At 41.2% G+C, this 17,034-nt stretch overlaps 2 protein-coding genes across 2 annotated transcripts in view; both read left to right on the top strand.

The window, feature by feature from the left end:
• The window catches only part of LOC140310343 (zinc finger matrin-type protein 4-like), a 232,985-nt gene extending 222,356 nt beyond the window's left edge, over nt 1-10,629 (top strand). The window contains exon 7 of the mRNA XM_072388619.1: nt 8,352-10,629. Coding sequence (XP_072244720.1) covers nt 8,352-8,379 — 28 coding nt within the window. The 3' untranslated portion in view covers nt 8,380-10,629. The remainder of the gene's footprint in view (nt 1-8,351) is intronic.
• Nucleotides 10,630-14,046: 3,417 nt separating this feature from the next.
• LOC140309266 (E3 SUMO-protein ligase ZBED1-like) lies at nt 14,047-15,805 on the top strand. The gene is made up of 2 exons (XM_072387077.1): nt 14,047-14,867; nt 15,208-15,805. Exons 1-2 carry the CDS (start codon nt 14,047-14,049, stop codon nt 15,803-15,805), a joined length of 1,419 nt encoding a protein of 472 aa, XP_072243178.1.
• Nucleotides 15,806-17,034: the final 1,229 nt, after the last annotated feature.

The following is a 17,034-nucleotide window of genomic DNA, read 5'->3' as shown; positions in this document are numbered from 1 at the left end:
TGTGTGTGTGTGTGTGAGAGATCACATATTCTAAAAAGGAAGGATGCTGTATGTTCGGCCTTATTGAAAGTAGATCTGGCTCACATTACTGTCATGGGGCGTGAGCTAAAACAAGGAAAAGGACTCAATAGCAAGATTCAAAATGTAAATAAGATTTATTGTCTTGTAGCCAGAGGTAACATGGAATCCGGGGTTGAAGGGCCGGAGAGAACAGGATGGTGCTGGAGACTAAATGGCAGGCGCAACTGGATGGAGAGAGAGAGAGGTTAGCGCATGTGCCAAACTGATAGCATTCAGATTCTGAAGGAGCGAGGACAGCCTTACTGTGAGCCGGTGGAAATAGGTCGAAGGGGGAGGCAGAAACCAACTGGCAGGAGGTGTGTATCAGGAGAGACTGTGGGTGAGCAGGCTGGGTAGAAATGGACACGGAGGTGAGTATGATGAAGGTAAGTAGCAGGTTGGTAGACAGACACGACTAGGTGAGCCGGCAGGATCTCGGAGGGGACGTCACTGGAATGAGGGAATAAGGGTAAGAGCCTGGAAAAGGGTTAATCTTTACAGAAAACGTAAAGCGGCCTGATTACCACGGGAAATAGCAAAACGACCTGGCGAAGACTGGTGCTCCTGCTGCTCCTTAAGTCTGGATCTTAATGACTGTAGATGAAACACAGGTGTGCCAGCAGGCAGCAACAAGACTCTGGTAACCAAGGAAACCTGCTCACCTCACCTGAAACTCAGAAACACACCTCCAAACCAATCAGGTCATGACAATTACATAACAAGGAAGAAGTCGGACAACAACGTAATGTAACATAATAAGTTAAGTGTGATAGTGTTGGAAACATTACATGTGTTTGTGCCAATGCTGCTAAGACCCTGTGCAGCTGTGAGTAGGGGGGACAGCTGCTGCTCCCTGCTGGCTGTAATCTGATGTTTGGTATAGTACGGCTACAATATGATTGCAGAGCGCAAGCCATGCCACACTCCAGAATTGAGATGCACACAGTTCAACAGGTTTAGTGTCTTTAAGAACAACCTGTAAAAGAAATGTATATCAACTGATAATGCAGAGACTGTGTTTAGAGGTTCGGGAAAATCTAGAGGCTGTTATATTACTGTGCTCCATGTAAAATAGTTAGTCTGAGCCCTTTCTGCTCTCATTCCCCTACACTCAAGCTGTGTGGTCTTTTACTCTTCCTCATGGACCTGAAGCAGCTTGCCCACACTGACACCTCTCTTGCCTCGTTCTTGTCAGAAACTGAGAAACAGAAGCAACAATAACAACAACTTACCAACACAGAATTGTTTCTATACATTTCAATGGTGCCGACTTACCTTGTCTGCATAGTCATACTCCTTTTTACCGATGTTATGCTATTGTTACTGTTTACCCTATGTAGCTAGCTAGCTCTCGAGTTGCTTACAGAAAGAAAGAATTACACTTACCCTCGTAGTCATGGATATAGATGCTTATGTACAGCTTAAATCCCTTTTCACGAATACTTGATGAAGCTTTGGAATTTATTTGGATTATGCGATGTATATCGTTAATGTTAACTTGTGGTAGGTCCTGCAGGCACCATGTATAGAACGCCATCTTGACCTGGACCGGAATTGCTCGAGCTGGCTTATTTAAAACCCGGAAGTAATCGTGCATATAGGGAATTGTCAAAACAATTCCACAAATCACTCCTGCAACTGACTTTATTTTTCACTTTTTATTTTCTTTGTATCTTTGTAAACTTGAAGTTTCTGCAGATTCCTCTCATCTCCCATTTGCTTTGTTTGATTGAATGGCCAGGCTCAAACTTATGTGAAAGACCCTTTTATTCCCTATCACCCCATAAGATAACTTCACTCTCAGCACTCTGGTCTACTTGTGGTTCCCAGAATCACACAGACTTGAACGAGAAGCAGAGCCTTCAGTTTCCAGGCTCCCTTCGTGTGGAACCAGCTACCTGCTGGGGTGTGGGACACCCTCTCTAGTTTTAAACTGACACTTAAAATTTACCTAATTGAAAGGACGAATTCTTAATCTATCGATATGCCTGTGATCAACTCGTTCACATTTTAACCGCTTTCATGAAAGGTCTTCTAATTTTTTATTTTCATATTTTTTCTCCTTGGCTGTTTTGTCTAAATGTTGCTTTTGCTCTATAAAGCACTTTGGGTTACACGTGTTTGAAAAATGCTACAGAATTAAAGTTGAGTTGATTGGGAGCAACTTCTGAAAAGAGTTTAGAAGCATATTATTTTTTATTTAAAACATTTATATTAGGGGATTTATCTTGATGAATAATTTTTGAGTATGTTCATAGACGTCTGCTTTGCTCTTAATTTTTATTGCTCTCTTTTGGATTATAAAAACTGAACATATAACTGTCTTCCATGCATTTCCCGAAACCTCCAAACAACTGATTATTAAATAAACTATTAGGAAGCAGTCCAGTGCAGTATGAATATCTCATTTATGTTCATAATGTTCTTAACTTGATCTAATATTGTCATAGATTTTGACATTTCTATCATAACTCATATGGGATCTCCAACAGACATAAAATGAACAGTTACCACATCTGTAATGTGCCTGAGTTTTAAAAAAATGTCAAATGGTGAAAACAGCCATGAAAATTATATGAATGATGCTTTCTGCACTGAAATCTGTATAAATCGATGTGCTTTCTCTGCTCCTGAAATAGTCTGATCAAAGTTAAAGTACTTTAAATTGAAGTTCATTAATCCAACAGAAAGTTTTACTTTCAGCACCCTGACTGCTGCAGAGATCAAACCTCCAGCCAGTCCTTTGCCAGGCCGCCTCACTAACTACACGCTTTGTTGACCTCGCAAAGAAAGTATAGATCTCAGAAGTTACTCTAAATGTAGCGGAAGGCTGTGAGATTGCTCAGTGGTGTAATGAGGTGCTAAATTAAACAAATAGAGCTCTGCTTCCAGGAGCTGCATTGGAAATTAACATTGAATCTGTATTGACACGTAAATGACATCAGGGATGTAATCCGACATGAACATTCTCTCACAATTAAGGCTTTTATCAAACATATGAATGATTAGATGGTTTTCACTATTTCGTTGCTGCTTCCCATGTAATTCCATCCATCCATCATCTGCCACTTATCCGAGGGTCGGGTTGCGGGGGCAGCAGCTTTAACAGAGAAACCTAGACGTCTCTGTCCCCGGCCACTTCCTCCAGCTCTTCCGGGGGGACCCCGAGGCGTTCCCAGGCCAGCCGAGAGACATAGTCTCTCCAACGTGTCCTGGGTCTTCCCCGGGGTCTCCTCCTAGTGGGACGTGCCCGGAACACCTCCCCAGGGAGGCCTCCAGGGGGCATCCTAACCAGATGCCACCTCATCTGACTCCTCTCAATGCGGAGGAGCAGCGGTTCTTCTCCGAGCCCCTCCCGGATGACTGAGCTTCTCACCCTATCTCTAAGGGAGAGCCCAGACACCCTGCGGAGGAGACCCATTTCGGCCGCTTGTATTTGCGATCTTGTTCTTTCGGTCACTACCCACAACTCGTGACCATAGGTGAGGATGGGAACGTAGATTGACCAGTAAATAGAGAGCTTCGCCTTCTGGCTCAGCTCCTTCTTCACAACGACGGGTCGGTGCAGAGCCCGCAACACTGCAGACGCCGCACCGATCCGCCCGTCAATCTCCCGCTCCATTCGTCCCTCACTGTGAACAAGACCCCGAGATACTTGAACTCCTCCACTTGGGGAAGGATCTCATTCCCGACCCGGAGAGAGCATTCCACCCTCTTCCCGGCTGAGAACCATAGTCTTGGATTTGGAGGCGCTGATTCTCATCCCATTTAATTCTGGTTTTATTTTATGATATAAATTGGTTTCCTCTTTGTTTTGAACAAAAATTTGGCCAGATGAAGAACGATTACAGTTCCTATAATATGGCTGGAAATCTGCAATTTGTAGCATTTGTTTTTTAAAAAAAGACTAGAAACCTATCCCAGTTTTCCAGAAAAACTGAGTTTTCTCTGATGGGTTGGCCGATATATAACCACAAACTTTACATGTGATTTCATGGGACCTTGAACTGATCCTACGCATGAGTCTGATTCCACTCATGCTTTATAGAAACACAAAAAGTGTTTCCATAAAGCATTAAAGCAAACTTTAAAAGACAAAGCATATAGGAAGAATCTTAATTCTAAAATTCAGAGAGGGAGCATTTCACCACTTCTTCAATTAAATTCAATTCAGTTTTATTTATATAGCACCAAATTACAACAATTGTCATCTCAAGGCACTTAAATGATATAGTCCAATTCAAGCCAATTGGAATTCAATTCATTGTAATCATAATCCAATTAATTCATATAGAGCCAATTGAAAAAATAATATCCTAGCTAAGGAAACCAACAGATTGCACCGAAACTTGTCTTCAGTCCAATCTCCCGTCCTGAGCGTGCCTGTGGCGACTGTGGAAAGGAACGACTCCCTTTTAACAGGAAGAAACCTCTGGCAGAACCAGACTCAGGAAGGGTGGCCATCCGCCTCGACCAGCTGGGGTTTGAGAGGACAGAAAAGAGGGAAAAGAGGGGGGAAAAACACCATAACACCATTCAAAGGATATCTGTTGGAACAGGGAAACACAAGTTAATAACCACAATAATGTCACATGTACATAAAATCATTTGAGAAATTAAACAGGGGGAAAAAGAGAGCAAAGTGAGGAAAGGTGTGACAGATGAGGTCCCCCAGCAGTCTAAGCCTATAGCAGCTTAACTATGGGATGTTTCAGGATCACCTGAGCCATCCCTAACTATAAGCTTTATCAAAAAAGAAAGTTTTAAGCCTAATCTTAAAAGTGGAAAGGGTGTCTGCTTCCCGGACATTTACTGGCAGCTTACTCCACAAGAGAGGGGCCTGATAACTGAAGGCTCTACCTCCCATTCTACTTTTAGAAACTTAAGATTTCAAAGTTTTAATTCCATCGTTTTTTCTTTTAGCAACATGTGCTTTTAAGGTTTAAGCTAAATAAAGTCACTTGCATTAGACTTACAACCACGTTTATTATCCTCTCTCTGCCTCTGTACTTGTTGAGACAGTATTTTTCACAGTCACCAACATCTCTTTTTACATCGTTTTTGTTCTTAGTTTATTTCTTAAAGGTCAGGGTCAAAATATCTTTTAGCTTCAGAGATTTAATTGCAGCAACACAAAACAATGGAATGGGGTGAGGTGTGCTTTGGTGAGGTGTGCATTCTGTCACATTACACTTTCCAAGAAAATAGGCCTGGAGTAGTGTGTAGCTGTTTTGTTCTCACAGGTCAGACATAGTGGAGTGTTCTTGTTACAAAGCAGTCTGATTACTCTGCTTACATCACCCAAAGACAACATGCAATTCCCATAGCACTGGCATTGAAACCGCACTCATTATGTGTGGCAAAAATAAACAGCTGTCATTTCCGCCCACTGTCACTGTATATCCCTGCTGGAACACACCACAGAAGGCCTCTGGTTTTATTACCATCTGTGCTACTTTTCATCCTGTTTACACAGTCAAAGACACAGACAGTTGGTGGCTTTTTCTGTCTTAGCCCTCAGAGGGTGTAGCAGTTGAACCTGTGAGTGTATCAGACCTGCTCGACAGAGGAAAATGAGGAAATTGTGTGATGATGAATTGATAGGATTAGGTCCTATGTTGGTTCTGGCTGTCTTCCACCCACCTGCTCATTCACACAGCAACCATGATAAGATACCAATCTTATGGGTTTCAAGAGAAAAAGGAAAATGTTGTTGAATATGGGAAACAAAACCATATGAAAGGACAGAATGGATGAATCTCACTGCTTTTTATTTAATCAGCATTTTACAGAAATTATAATTGCAATAGCTTCAGGAGGTTTCTTTAGAGAATAATGGATCACTACTCTGAATAAGAATTAATCACCTGAAACTATTGGGAGAGCTTTTCCCCCTGTAGGGTTATTTCATTTCATGTTCTATAAGAAACAGAACAAAAGAGTTTGCTGATAACGCAGCCACTCAGCTGGAGAAAACTGTTCATACAGCAGAATAATTCCTTATTCAAAAGGTCATCCCAAATGTTCCCCAAATGTCCCACTGTCGGTACCTCAGAAGCATGTCTTGTGACATTTCTGGCAAATAAAATGCAATGCAGACCAACAAGAAACCATCAATCATTAACTCCAGTTTAAAGATTTTTAAAAAGCCATGCACATTTACTCTCCATAGATCAGCAGCTTTGTCTTGTGTTGCTGCCTGAAGCATGGCAATTAGACTGGCCTCTTCTTTTTCTTACATGAAGGTGACGGGACTAATTATCATCATCCTGAAACACAAATCATACTGAAATCCAATTGAAATCTGCTTTTAAAAGGCAAATTATTGACCTACGCTGTGGCAGCTGCAAAAGGCAGCTGCAAGATAATGGATATCACCATGATATCACACTGCTACTGTAGACATGTTTAGGCAGCAGATGCAGCTTGATATTATAATCTGACAGAGAAAATTTAACATTTAATTTACAAAGGTGTTTTTACTTTGATGTGTTGTGATTTTTTTTTCTTGGTTGTGTTTCTGCTTGTAGTGTCTCTCTTGCAGTGACTGACAACCTTGCAATACCAACTACAAGATAGCAAAAATTAGTGAAAAGCCTGGAACACCACAAATATATTTGAACTCTTTGAGAAAGTAATAACCAGCTGTAAACTAACAACCGCAAAGACTTTTTTGAGGTTTGAGATGGTAATAATTATCTCATCTGTGCCCCCGTTCTGAGAAGGCAAAGTAAACCACAAAGATCCATGGTATGTCTACTAAAAAAATCACCTTGGAACGTTTGACATACAACAATATCTTGGGTTCTCTTTTAGCTATGGGGATGTTATTTGTGTCACATTCATAATTATAACATTTAAAGAGCCTCAAGCTAACCATCTGGAGATTCAAGCCTGAGTTGGGATCAAATCCAGTCCTCTTACACCACTCACTTAGCCAAATGAATGCCATATGACAACTCTGACATATATGACCGAGCTGATGTTTAAAATACACAGTTCATACACACTTGAGTTAAGCTAAGGATATGGCTCGACCTGGCCATTTGATTTGACCACTGTCCTCGTCCCATTAGACACACATGAGGCTTCAGTTCAGGGTCCCTGACCCTGAATATGATTAAGCGAGGTTGGGTTGGGAAATGGATGGATAGACAGAGCAGTTTGGAAATGCTGCAAGTGACCCAGAGTTGACACATGGTCTTAATGGCCTGCTTTCAGTGACATGTTAGCCATCTGACTAAAGAAACAGGAAAATGTGTAAATGAGAGCAGCTTTATTGGTACATCATCAGTAATAGTATTTACTTATCCTTATTTATTTTTGATGGAAAATATGGAATTTTGGAGCATGTAGCAGGTTTGTGCAGAATTTAGCAATCTTTTGAAGAGATCCATTTCGTCTGAATTAGGTGTGTTGAAGTAGGGGAAGTAGGAAAACCAAAAAACAGCAAGTCAGCGGCCCTCGAGGACCGGAGTTTGAGATTCCTGGCCTCGACCCATTTGAGTTTACTTGAAGGAGTGATATAATACCTAAGGACTAATATCTACATGTGTTTGTCCTGTTTTTAGAAGCTTGATTTCATAAAGTTTCGCTTTAACTAACTTGTTCACATATATTTTAAAAGTTTGATTTAGGTCAGACTAAGACGAAAATTTTTTTCTTTTTCTAGAGACATGTATGATTTCATGTACGATACAAGTGAAAGAATACACAAACACAACATGTATGTCTACTAAAACCCTTTAAAGTCATGAGGTTACCCAACACAGATGAAAGAAGAAAACATTATCTTGGGCACCAAAAAAGTAAATTCCCTGAAGGTTAAAGGACAACTTCTTAAAGATGCCAATAAATTTCTGCTAACGACTGGCTGGGAATGTTGTATGTGGGAACCAATAGCGGATGTTACGAACATCCTCAATGTCATATGGCACTCTAGACAAGAGACGTCCCCTCTTGTTTGCTGGGAGCACTCTGACAGCTGTTTACTGCAGATAAGACACTGATTACCCATAAGTACGTCTCACAACCCCACCACAAAAACAAAAAAATATCCTTTTCTGTTCCTTTGTGTATCTCTATTTTTGATTTGTATATTTGTGTGTTGTTTTTGTGAACCCTACAAAAGAAATGATGATGATGATGATGACAAATCTATTCACCAGGATAGATTTCACAATCACTAAACAAACAGTTTACTTAGGATATCTAATCAGTCCATGCAGAGCTGATGAGTAATTTTTGCCATGCACCTCAAGACTGACCTTTTCCTCTTTCTTCCCCAACAGCCTGAAGAATCAGATTTGTGTCCAGTGAGCATGGAATGACGATTAAAAAACAACTATTGGATTGATGTCAGACAAGCTGTGGTCAGCTTGCCCTGCTTTTTTCTGCCTCTGCCCTGCTGCCCTCTCCTCAACATTGTTTCAATCTTTCTCTTTCTCTCTATCTCTCCTGTCTAAGTCTGTTTCAACCAACGTGACAAGGAGGAAATAAAGAGAGTGGTTTGAAACACACCTGCACAACGTCAGCTCTCTCATCTATCAGAAAAAAAACACTATAAACAGTTGCTCCACATTACCGAACACTCTTGATCTTTGATATTACTCTGCAGCTGTGTTCTGTGTTTTTTTTCTTTTCTTTTAATCCACTGAAACCATCTGAAAGGATTAAAGTGGATTTTATATACAGCAGCCTTTCTAAGAATGCATGGACAAACTAATACTTTATTTTCACAGGATGTTATAACTATTGTACAGTGAACTTTGAATTGAGAATATGAGGGTTTGTTTGCTTTTACTTGAACGAAACATGGCCTATTTATTTGAAATTGTATGTTATTATTATTGATAACTATGGGTACATGACTCTCTTTATTCTTAGTTGCTGTGTAGTACACACAGTGTAACTTTGCACTGTGCTTACAGTACATTCATGGAGTGGACCTAAATCCCCTTGCGGCCTACAATGGATTGAAAGCAATAATGACACTGACTCAACTCTTACTTTGTTGCAAAGTTATTATCCTCTGTCATCTGTACCGAACACAAAGTTACTTTTCTTTGACCCTGAGTTTGTCTTATTGGACCAGCAAGATGTGAAAATATGTCTTCATATATAAAGAAATACAAGTGGGATATTGCATTTTAAGTAAATCTATCTCAAGTTTTACTTTTTATTTTCTTTATCTGGTGGAAAATGAATCTGTGTAATGGAGAAATACCAAATATTAGAGCCACGGCAGGGTTCATAAACCCATTTTAAGCCACTTTTACAGAGAGTGGATGACATTCAGAATTTTCACCTAGATTATTAAGTTTAGTGGTTCAAAGAAATGTTCTTTAGCTGTTATTTACTTCATCGACAGTCTCAGGCCAGTTTGGCAGTTTATTGGGATTCTTGTCAAAGAATATCATCCAAATATAGACAGAAATTCTGACATTCTTTTGAGAATTTTAAACATCCCTAACTAAAAACAATGGGACAATTTTCATCTGGGCAGTTTCAAAGTGATGTTCAATCTGTCTGAAACTATCATGAAAAGATTTTTCATATTCAATTTTTTCATAATTCAAGAAATAAAACTAATCAAATATGGGCAAATATGGGCAGTTCGCAAATACATTTTGTAGTACATGTACAGTCAGTTGTAGATGGTCAGTGTTGGAGGCATAGAATTATTTCATTTCAGTCTGGTCTTCATCTCAGGGAGATGTAACTTGGTTGCTTAAGTGAAACTTAACACTGCTGTGGAGAGCTGAACAGTCACATTAACTGAGTCATTCTAATACAGAGCCTTGTAGAATGTGTCGGTACTGTAGAAGGGACTGAATCATAACTAATGGTTTTATAAAAGAATATATGTAGATGTTGTTGAGTCTTTTAAAGGGTATTATTCAAAGCTTATGTAGCACTTTTGTTTCTTTCACATCTTGTTAAGAAATCTAAGAAGTTGACTTTAAAGCCAGTATTGTATAAAAGAAAAGAATGTGTAAAACTTTGAGTTATCAGTATATTACTGTTGTGGGTCAAAATAAGTTAGAATTGCTATCAGTTTACAGTAGACGTGATCTCAGTCACTGTCATTTTTAGTGCTGGCAACGGCAGACTTGTGTTTGATCAAAAGTAAGCTTTGACTTGTGACATTTTAATGATCCACATTTTGCAGAGAACTCTTTGTTTTTGAGTGCTGAAATTTCGTCAATAGAGCCGGAGATTTGTACCATGGAGAAAGAGAAATCATCATTAAACATCATGCACTGAAAACTGAAGGAACTGTGCTGGCTGATGTCAGAGCTGCCAGCTGATGGGAGAGACTCCGTCGCCTATGACGATAACAATACTTTATAGATACGTGTTTTTTTATATTGCAAATAAGATGTGCACGCATGATTTGTTATAGCAAAGAGAAAAAAACTTGAATGAACCGCTTTGCTCATCTTGAATTATAACATCTCAGTCCAGTTGTATCCCCTTCATCACAGGACCTTCACCTCTCATGCACCCTCTTGTACCTTTGTGGTCTGGGTTAAGTGCTCTATTGTGTCTGAGGAAAGAATAAAATACACTTGCAACTACATATATTCTGATTTTGTGCTGCTTCTAAAATGCTGCTTCTTCATTTTGTTGTTTGCAAATGTTCTCAGTTTCTGTGAGTTATTATGATATCATATTATGTAATTAGCACCCCACTAGTTGCCATAATGTCATCTTGAACCTCCACTTAGACAGTTGAGCTCTGCTGATGCCCTGTACCTGATCCATTCACTTGACATCAAGTGGGTTTGCAACACTCAGAAAAGCTGGCCAAGACCTCATTGCTACAGGAAATGTCACAGATGCCCCACGAGTTACACCACCGCATGTCTGTAAACAGCTACTTAATTTGCTTCACTGTTTGTCTCTTGAAGCAGCTGTCTGTTTTATCACCACTGGTCTTGTTCCACCACAACCTTTGGAACCTGTTTCCCACTCAGGTTTCTTCCACTCTATCGCCTCTAAGCCCATTGTCAAGAGCCATTGATGACACAGAGTCTATCTGCTTTACACTGTGCTCATGTCTGGATAGGCATTCCTCAATCCACCAAACCTGCTCGCTCCTAGCTCCTTGAACTAAGACTAACCGATACCATCCCCAACCTGCAGAGCTGCTGAGAGAAAATGAGGGTGTTAACCCAGCAGCCCAGCTGATCTCAGCTGCTATCTGTCTTTTCCATTCTACTGTTAAAATGATGACTAGCAGTTGTTGATCATACCAAAGTTCTTTGGTGAAATTAACTCAGAAATATAGCTCTGTCATATGTCACCAACAAATGCACTTTTGGCCAACAAATTGATCTAATTGTTGTCCTCACAAGGATTTTTATATTTTTTCTCAAATTTTTCAGCTGAGTTTGGTAAACTCGTAGCTGACTGACGGACGCATGCGCACAAGAGAGCAGTTCATGTTCGAACTTGTTCTCGACCCATTTTCACGGTCGGACGAGTCAGAGAGTTCAGAGACTGAGTAACGACTATAGTGGACCGTGAGGCTGCTCACAAGTGGATGCCAGTTTTGCTCAAGCAGGTAAGTCAATTGCATTTTTACTACATAAGGAATTATAATAATGTGTACTCTACTAATCTGTCGAAAGATTTACTCTAATGAACTCACTGAACATGACTGAATATAGCGTTGTGAGGCGTTCTTGTAGCGCTACTCCCGAGAATCGGATATAGGGTAACTTATGCAGACTTGAGTGAGTTTAAATGACATTAGCTATTTTCAAACTCTAGCTTTATGCCAGGTGCTTGCTGTTACTGGTGAACCGTGTCAATATTTCGTTTGGACACTGGTCTGTTGAACGTCGTTCTGCTTCGGACAGAAGAAACTGCGCTCAGCTCTTCTTGTTAGGAGCATTTGTTTTGTTATCCGTTTTAATATGGCGTGTAACAACAGTAAACAATGGCAACCGAGGTGGAGCAGCTGTATTTTTCAGTTGGAGCTCATCAATATTGAAGAACAAATGCTTAAATTGCAAATGTTGAAGCAGAGGCGACAGAGAAGACATTCGCAGGGGTGGACCGGCCGAACCGGCTGAACGTGGCTGAATAATAGTGATGTGTCGTTCGCGAACGATTCGTTCGAGATGAACTAATCTTTTATATGACTCGGGAGTAACGAGTAGTCTCAGTGAGTGATTCGTTAATTTTCACGCAGTACCCTTCCTCCCCATATGACTGCTGCATAAACTCAGTCAGCACGACAGGAAACAGAAATGATTCATTAATTTCCATGCAGTACCCTCTCTCGCCACATGGCAGGCGGCAGCTGCATAAACTCAGTCAGCAGGACAGGAAACAGTATTGATTAGTTCACGACTCAACTCCTCGGGTTACGGCTCCTCGCACAGGAAACAGTATTGATTCATTCACGACTCAACTCCTCGGGTGACGGATCCTCGCACAGGAAACAGTATTGATTCGTTCGCGGCTCAACTCTTTGGGTCTTCGTTCATTTGTCACGTGACAGGCTGAAGAGCAGTAGGCGCAACAGTTTCACAAACCGGATCATTCATACGGATCGTTGTTTCGTTCATTTGTCATGTGACTGCAGCTCAGCGACGGGGCTGTGGACTGAGAAACGAAGGAGGAAATGAATGACGTCTTATTTGTGATGTTCATTCATTTGTCATAAAATCATAATTAATTAGTGGTCTTCGGTTCTTGTAGATATAGTGTTGTTGTGTATATCATTCGTGAAGTGTGTAAATAGATAAACGATAATGTAATCATGTGAATAAATACTTTTGAAAATTATAACGTGTTGATTTTGTGTTATACTCTGACTGCCACAAAATAATAAAATATAATACATTTTTCATTCATCAAATCACAATTAATCGGTGGTATAAATTTGTATTATATAATTTAAATTCAGCTAAAGTCCTGATTTTTAATAGCTTCTTTACTTAATTTACTCTGTTTTGATTTTTTTTTGCTCATATTCAAAACTTTCTGCGCATATCTGTGTTATCTGAATTATTGGGAGAATAAGTAATAATTTAATGAGATTTATTTTATTATTTTTTAAAGTCTACCTGCGCTATACTAATCTGTGCATTGCCCTGCGCTTCTGCGGTATTCTGTCTGACAGACACATAACCGTTTAGGATCGTATGAGAAAGGAGGTGGAAACGCATCACAAATCCTCACATAACTTAACTTCAGAGCATCTGCTAAGTGCAGCTCACACAGAAGTCTTTCACACATTGGCAGCGCAAGAAGGGGTTCACTTGCTTACAGTCACGGCTTATGCCGGTGTCGCATCAGCTGATTCGCGTCGGGAAAGATTCGCTAAGGAGCTGAATTATTAATACATTTGGCTTCGACTGCCTGAGCTAAATGATATTTGGTGTGAAAGGGGTTCATTGTTAAATTCTCATGTGACATTTTAATGACACACAGTCTGGGCTACTAAGAGTGATGAGATTATGTGCCACAAATCGAGTGCCACTCATCCAAGGCTCTATGGGGGACAGTGACCCATCCCCCACACATCCCCATACATTTACCTGAGGTGCCAGTTAAATCAGATCACAAACAACAGACGTCTGAGCAGGTCAGAAAAATGAGTGACATTTGAACCACTTTGGTGAAATTTCAGCCACCAAAGCCAAGTGCAACATTTGTAAAAAACATTTATCAACCCAAGGAGGAAGCACTTCAAATTTAAGAAGATACCTGAAAGCAGCCCATGTAACTGTGCAGTTAGCACAAGTGAGGGTGGAGAGGGATGATGGAGCCATTGCAGCAGCTGCAAATATTTCCACCAGCAGCACTTCATCTGGACCTCCAATCACTGCTGCTGCAACATCCAGTACACCAGCAGCACCCACCACCACCCAAGCAGCAGTTAGGCCACGGAGGCCACAACAAACGCTGATGGGCACTTATGTGACAAGGCCAATGGATCCACTAAGGCTGGATGAAGCACTTGTAAAAATGATTGCCTGTGACTATCAACCATTCTCCATAGTTGAGGACAAAGGCTTCAAAGAATTTTCAAAGACCCTGGACCCTTCATATACTCTGCCTAGCAGGAAAACACTGTCTCAAACTCTACTGCCCAACATGTATGGAAAGTTAAGAGCTGAGATACAGGAAAAAATCAAGAGAGCTCCTGCTGTATGTCTCACAACAGACTGCTGGACATCTGTGACGACCACAAGTTACAAGTCTGTGACCTGCCACTATATTCAGGATTTTGCCATGACCTCCCATCTCCTGGACTGTTTTGTCTTGACAGACAGACAGACTTCTGCTCACTTGGCAAGTGAACTGAGGAGAGTGACAACTGAATGGGGTGTCAGTGACCAAATTGTAGCTTGTGTCACAGACAATGCAAGCAACATTGTGGCAGCCCTGAGAGACCACCTGCACTGGGACCACATACCATGTTTTGCCCATGTGTTGAACCTCATTGTTAAAGCTGCCCTTAGGGAGGTTCAGGGCACAATTCAAAAAATAAAAGCTGTGGTTGAATATTTCCACAGAAGTACAGTTGCCTCAGACAAGCTGAAGGCCACACAGCAACAGATGGGCCAGGAGCAACTGCGTTTGAAGCAGGATGTGGCTACAAGGTGGAATTCAACATTCTACATGCTTCAAAGATTCATTGAGGTGAAAGATCCAGTCATCTCCACCCTGGCACTTATCAATGCACCGCTATCCACACTGTCCACCGAGGACTGGGGAATTGTCCAAGAAACAGTGGACATTATCAAGCCTTTTGAGGAGGTCACTGTTGAAGTTAGCGCTGAGAGGTATGTAGATAATCATTGTTTATATTAAATTAGAATAACTTTTATTGGATAAATAAGTGTACACATAAAATGAATTGGACTCCTATCTAATTTTGCTCTTAATGTACATGCACCTAATTACCACTAACACCATATTTTAAACAAAAAATATAGTTGGTGATGGATTCTGAACTGTATCCTTACTGTTAGAAAAGGAGTATGACATTGACTTTGTAATAACTGTTATAACTGCTTTTAAGAACAACATTTGAATGATTTAACCATGTGTGTCTGTAGGTTTGTGACAGGTTCCAAAGTTATCCTGACGGCAAGGGGCAAGGATTGTTGCTCGCCATCAAAGAAATCTGTCCATCCATCAACCAGTTCAAAAACTGGTGGACTGCCTGATGGCAGAGATGCAGAAGAGGTTCAGCAAGGTGGAGCAAATTGAGAAGCTTGCTGATGCCACTTGTTTGGACCCAAGGTTCAAAAAGCATGCCTTTATAAACAATAAGGCAGCAGATGATGCTGTAAAGAGAGTAACAGCTGCTGCAGCACACAATCACCCCAGTCACAGTGAGGAGGAGGAGGGTCAAGATCCTGCAGCGGCTGCCATATTTTGGGAAGACTTTGATGAGAGGGTCGCAAACACCAGGGCTTCCACTTCATCTGAACCTACCACACCAAGCACCTCAGCTGCTGCCATGATAGAGATGCGGGCCTACCTTGCAGAGCCACTCCTACCACGCACATCAGACCCTCTGGCATGGTGGAAGATGTGCTCGCCAGTATTTAAAACTCTGTGTGAAGTGATGAGGACAAGACTGTGCATTGTGGCCACATCTGTGCCCTCTGAGAGAATTTTCTCAAAGATTGGGCAGATCATCACTGACAGACGGAACAGGCTCAGCCCCTTCAAGGTCCGCGAGCTTGTGTTCCTTAATGCCAACTTACCTTAGAGCAGGCCCTAAACTGCTTGATATAGCTCACTTGTGTTACTTTTACTTAATTGTGCAATATTGTTGTTGTTGGTTTGGATTATTTTATTTAACTTTATTCTTATTTCACTTTTGCTGTTTAACTTTAATTATGTCCCTTAGATGTGTATATTTTTATTGTGTATATAATATGTGAAGTGTGTTTGAAAATAAATACTTTTGAAAATTATATCAGCATATTGATTTTGTGTTATACTCTACCATAAAATAATAGAATATAACTAGAAAACTTCTGGAAATTTTGATATGGGCATGCCCTACTGCCCATTTCTGCCCCCTTGCTGCTTTGCTTATGAGGTTACAATATGTTGTGGTCCAAATCGTCCCGAGTCTTTAAATGTTTGAACGATGTGTGTATGATAAACTATGGCCGAGCAAAAGGCTTCCGAATTCAGCACGTGTGTTCATTAGCATTCAAATTACGATAGAATTAACGTTGAAAATTCTCAAAAATTGTAAATGCCACCCCAATGAGACTTTAGGATGTTGTAGTCCAAACCTTCCAGAGTCTTTAAAAGTTTGTACGATGTGCGTACGATAAAGTTTGGCCGAGCAAAGCCTCTCCAAAATCAGCATGTCAATCATTAACATTAAAATTATGACCAATTTAAAGTGTCATATCTCAAAATCCGTAATAGCCAGCATAACGAGACGCTAATATGTTGTAGTCCAAAGCGTCCCGTGTGTTTGAACATTTGAACGATGTCTCTACGTTATAGTGCGGCCGAGCAAAAGTCCTCCAAAAATCGGCATAATAACCTCATAGCATCAGCTAATAGAGCATGTCTACGTGATGTCCATCCATCCATCCATCATCTGCCGCTTATCCGGGGGTCGGGTCGCGGGGGCAGCAGCTTGAGCAGAGAAACCCAGACGTCTCTGTCCCCGGCCACTTCTTCCAGCTCTTCCGGGGGGACCCCGAGGCGTTCCCAGGCCAGCCGAGAGACATAGTCTCTCCAGCGTGTCCTGGGTCTTCCCCGGGGTCTCCTCCCAGTGGGACGTGCCCGGAACACCTCCCCAGGGAGGCGCCCAGGGGGCATCCTAACCAGATGCCCGAGCCACCTCATCTGACTCCTCTCAATGCGGAGGAGCAGCGGTTCTACTCCGAGCCCCTCCCGGATGACTGAGCTTCTCACCCTATCTCTAAGGGAGAGCCCAGACACCCTGCGGAGGAAACCCATTTCGGCCGC

Source organism: Leuresthes tenuis, unplaced genomic scaffold (genome assembly GCF_036924035.1).
Source record: "Leuresthes tenuis unplaced genomic scaffold, fLeuTen1.0.hap1 SCAF_6, whole genome shotgun sequence".
In the NCBI taxonomy this organism is placed as follows: Eukaryota; Metazoa; Chordata; class Actinopteri; order Atheriniformes; family Atherinopsidae; genus Leuresthes; species Leuresthes tenuis.
This window is presented reverse-complemented; position numbering and strand designations above follow the sequence as displayed.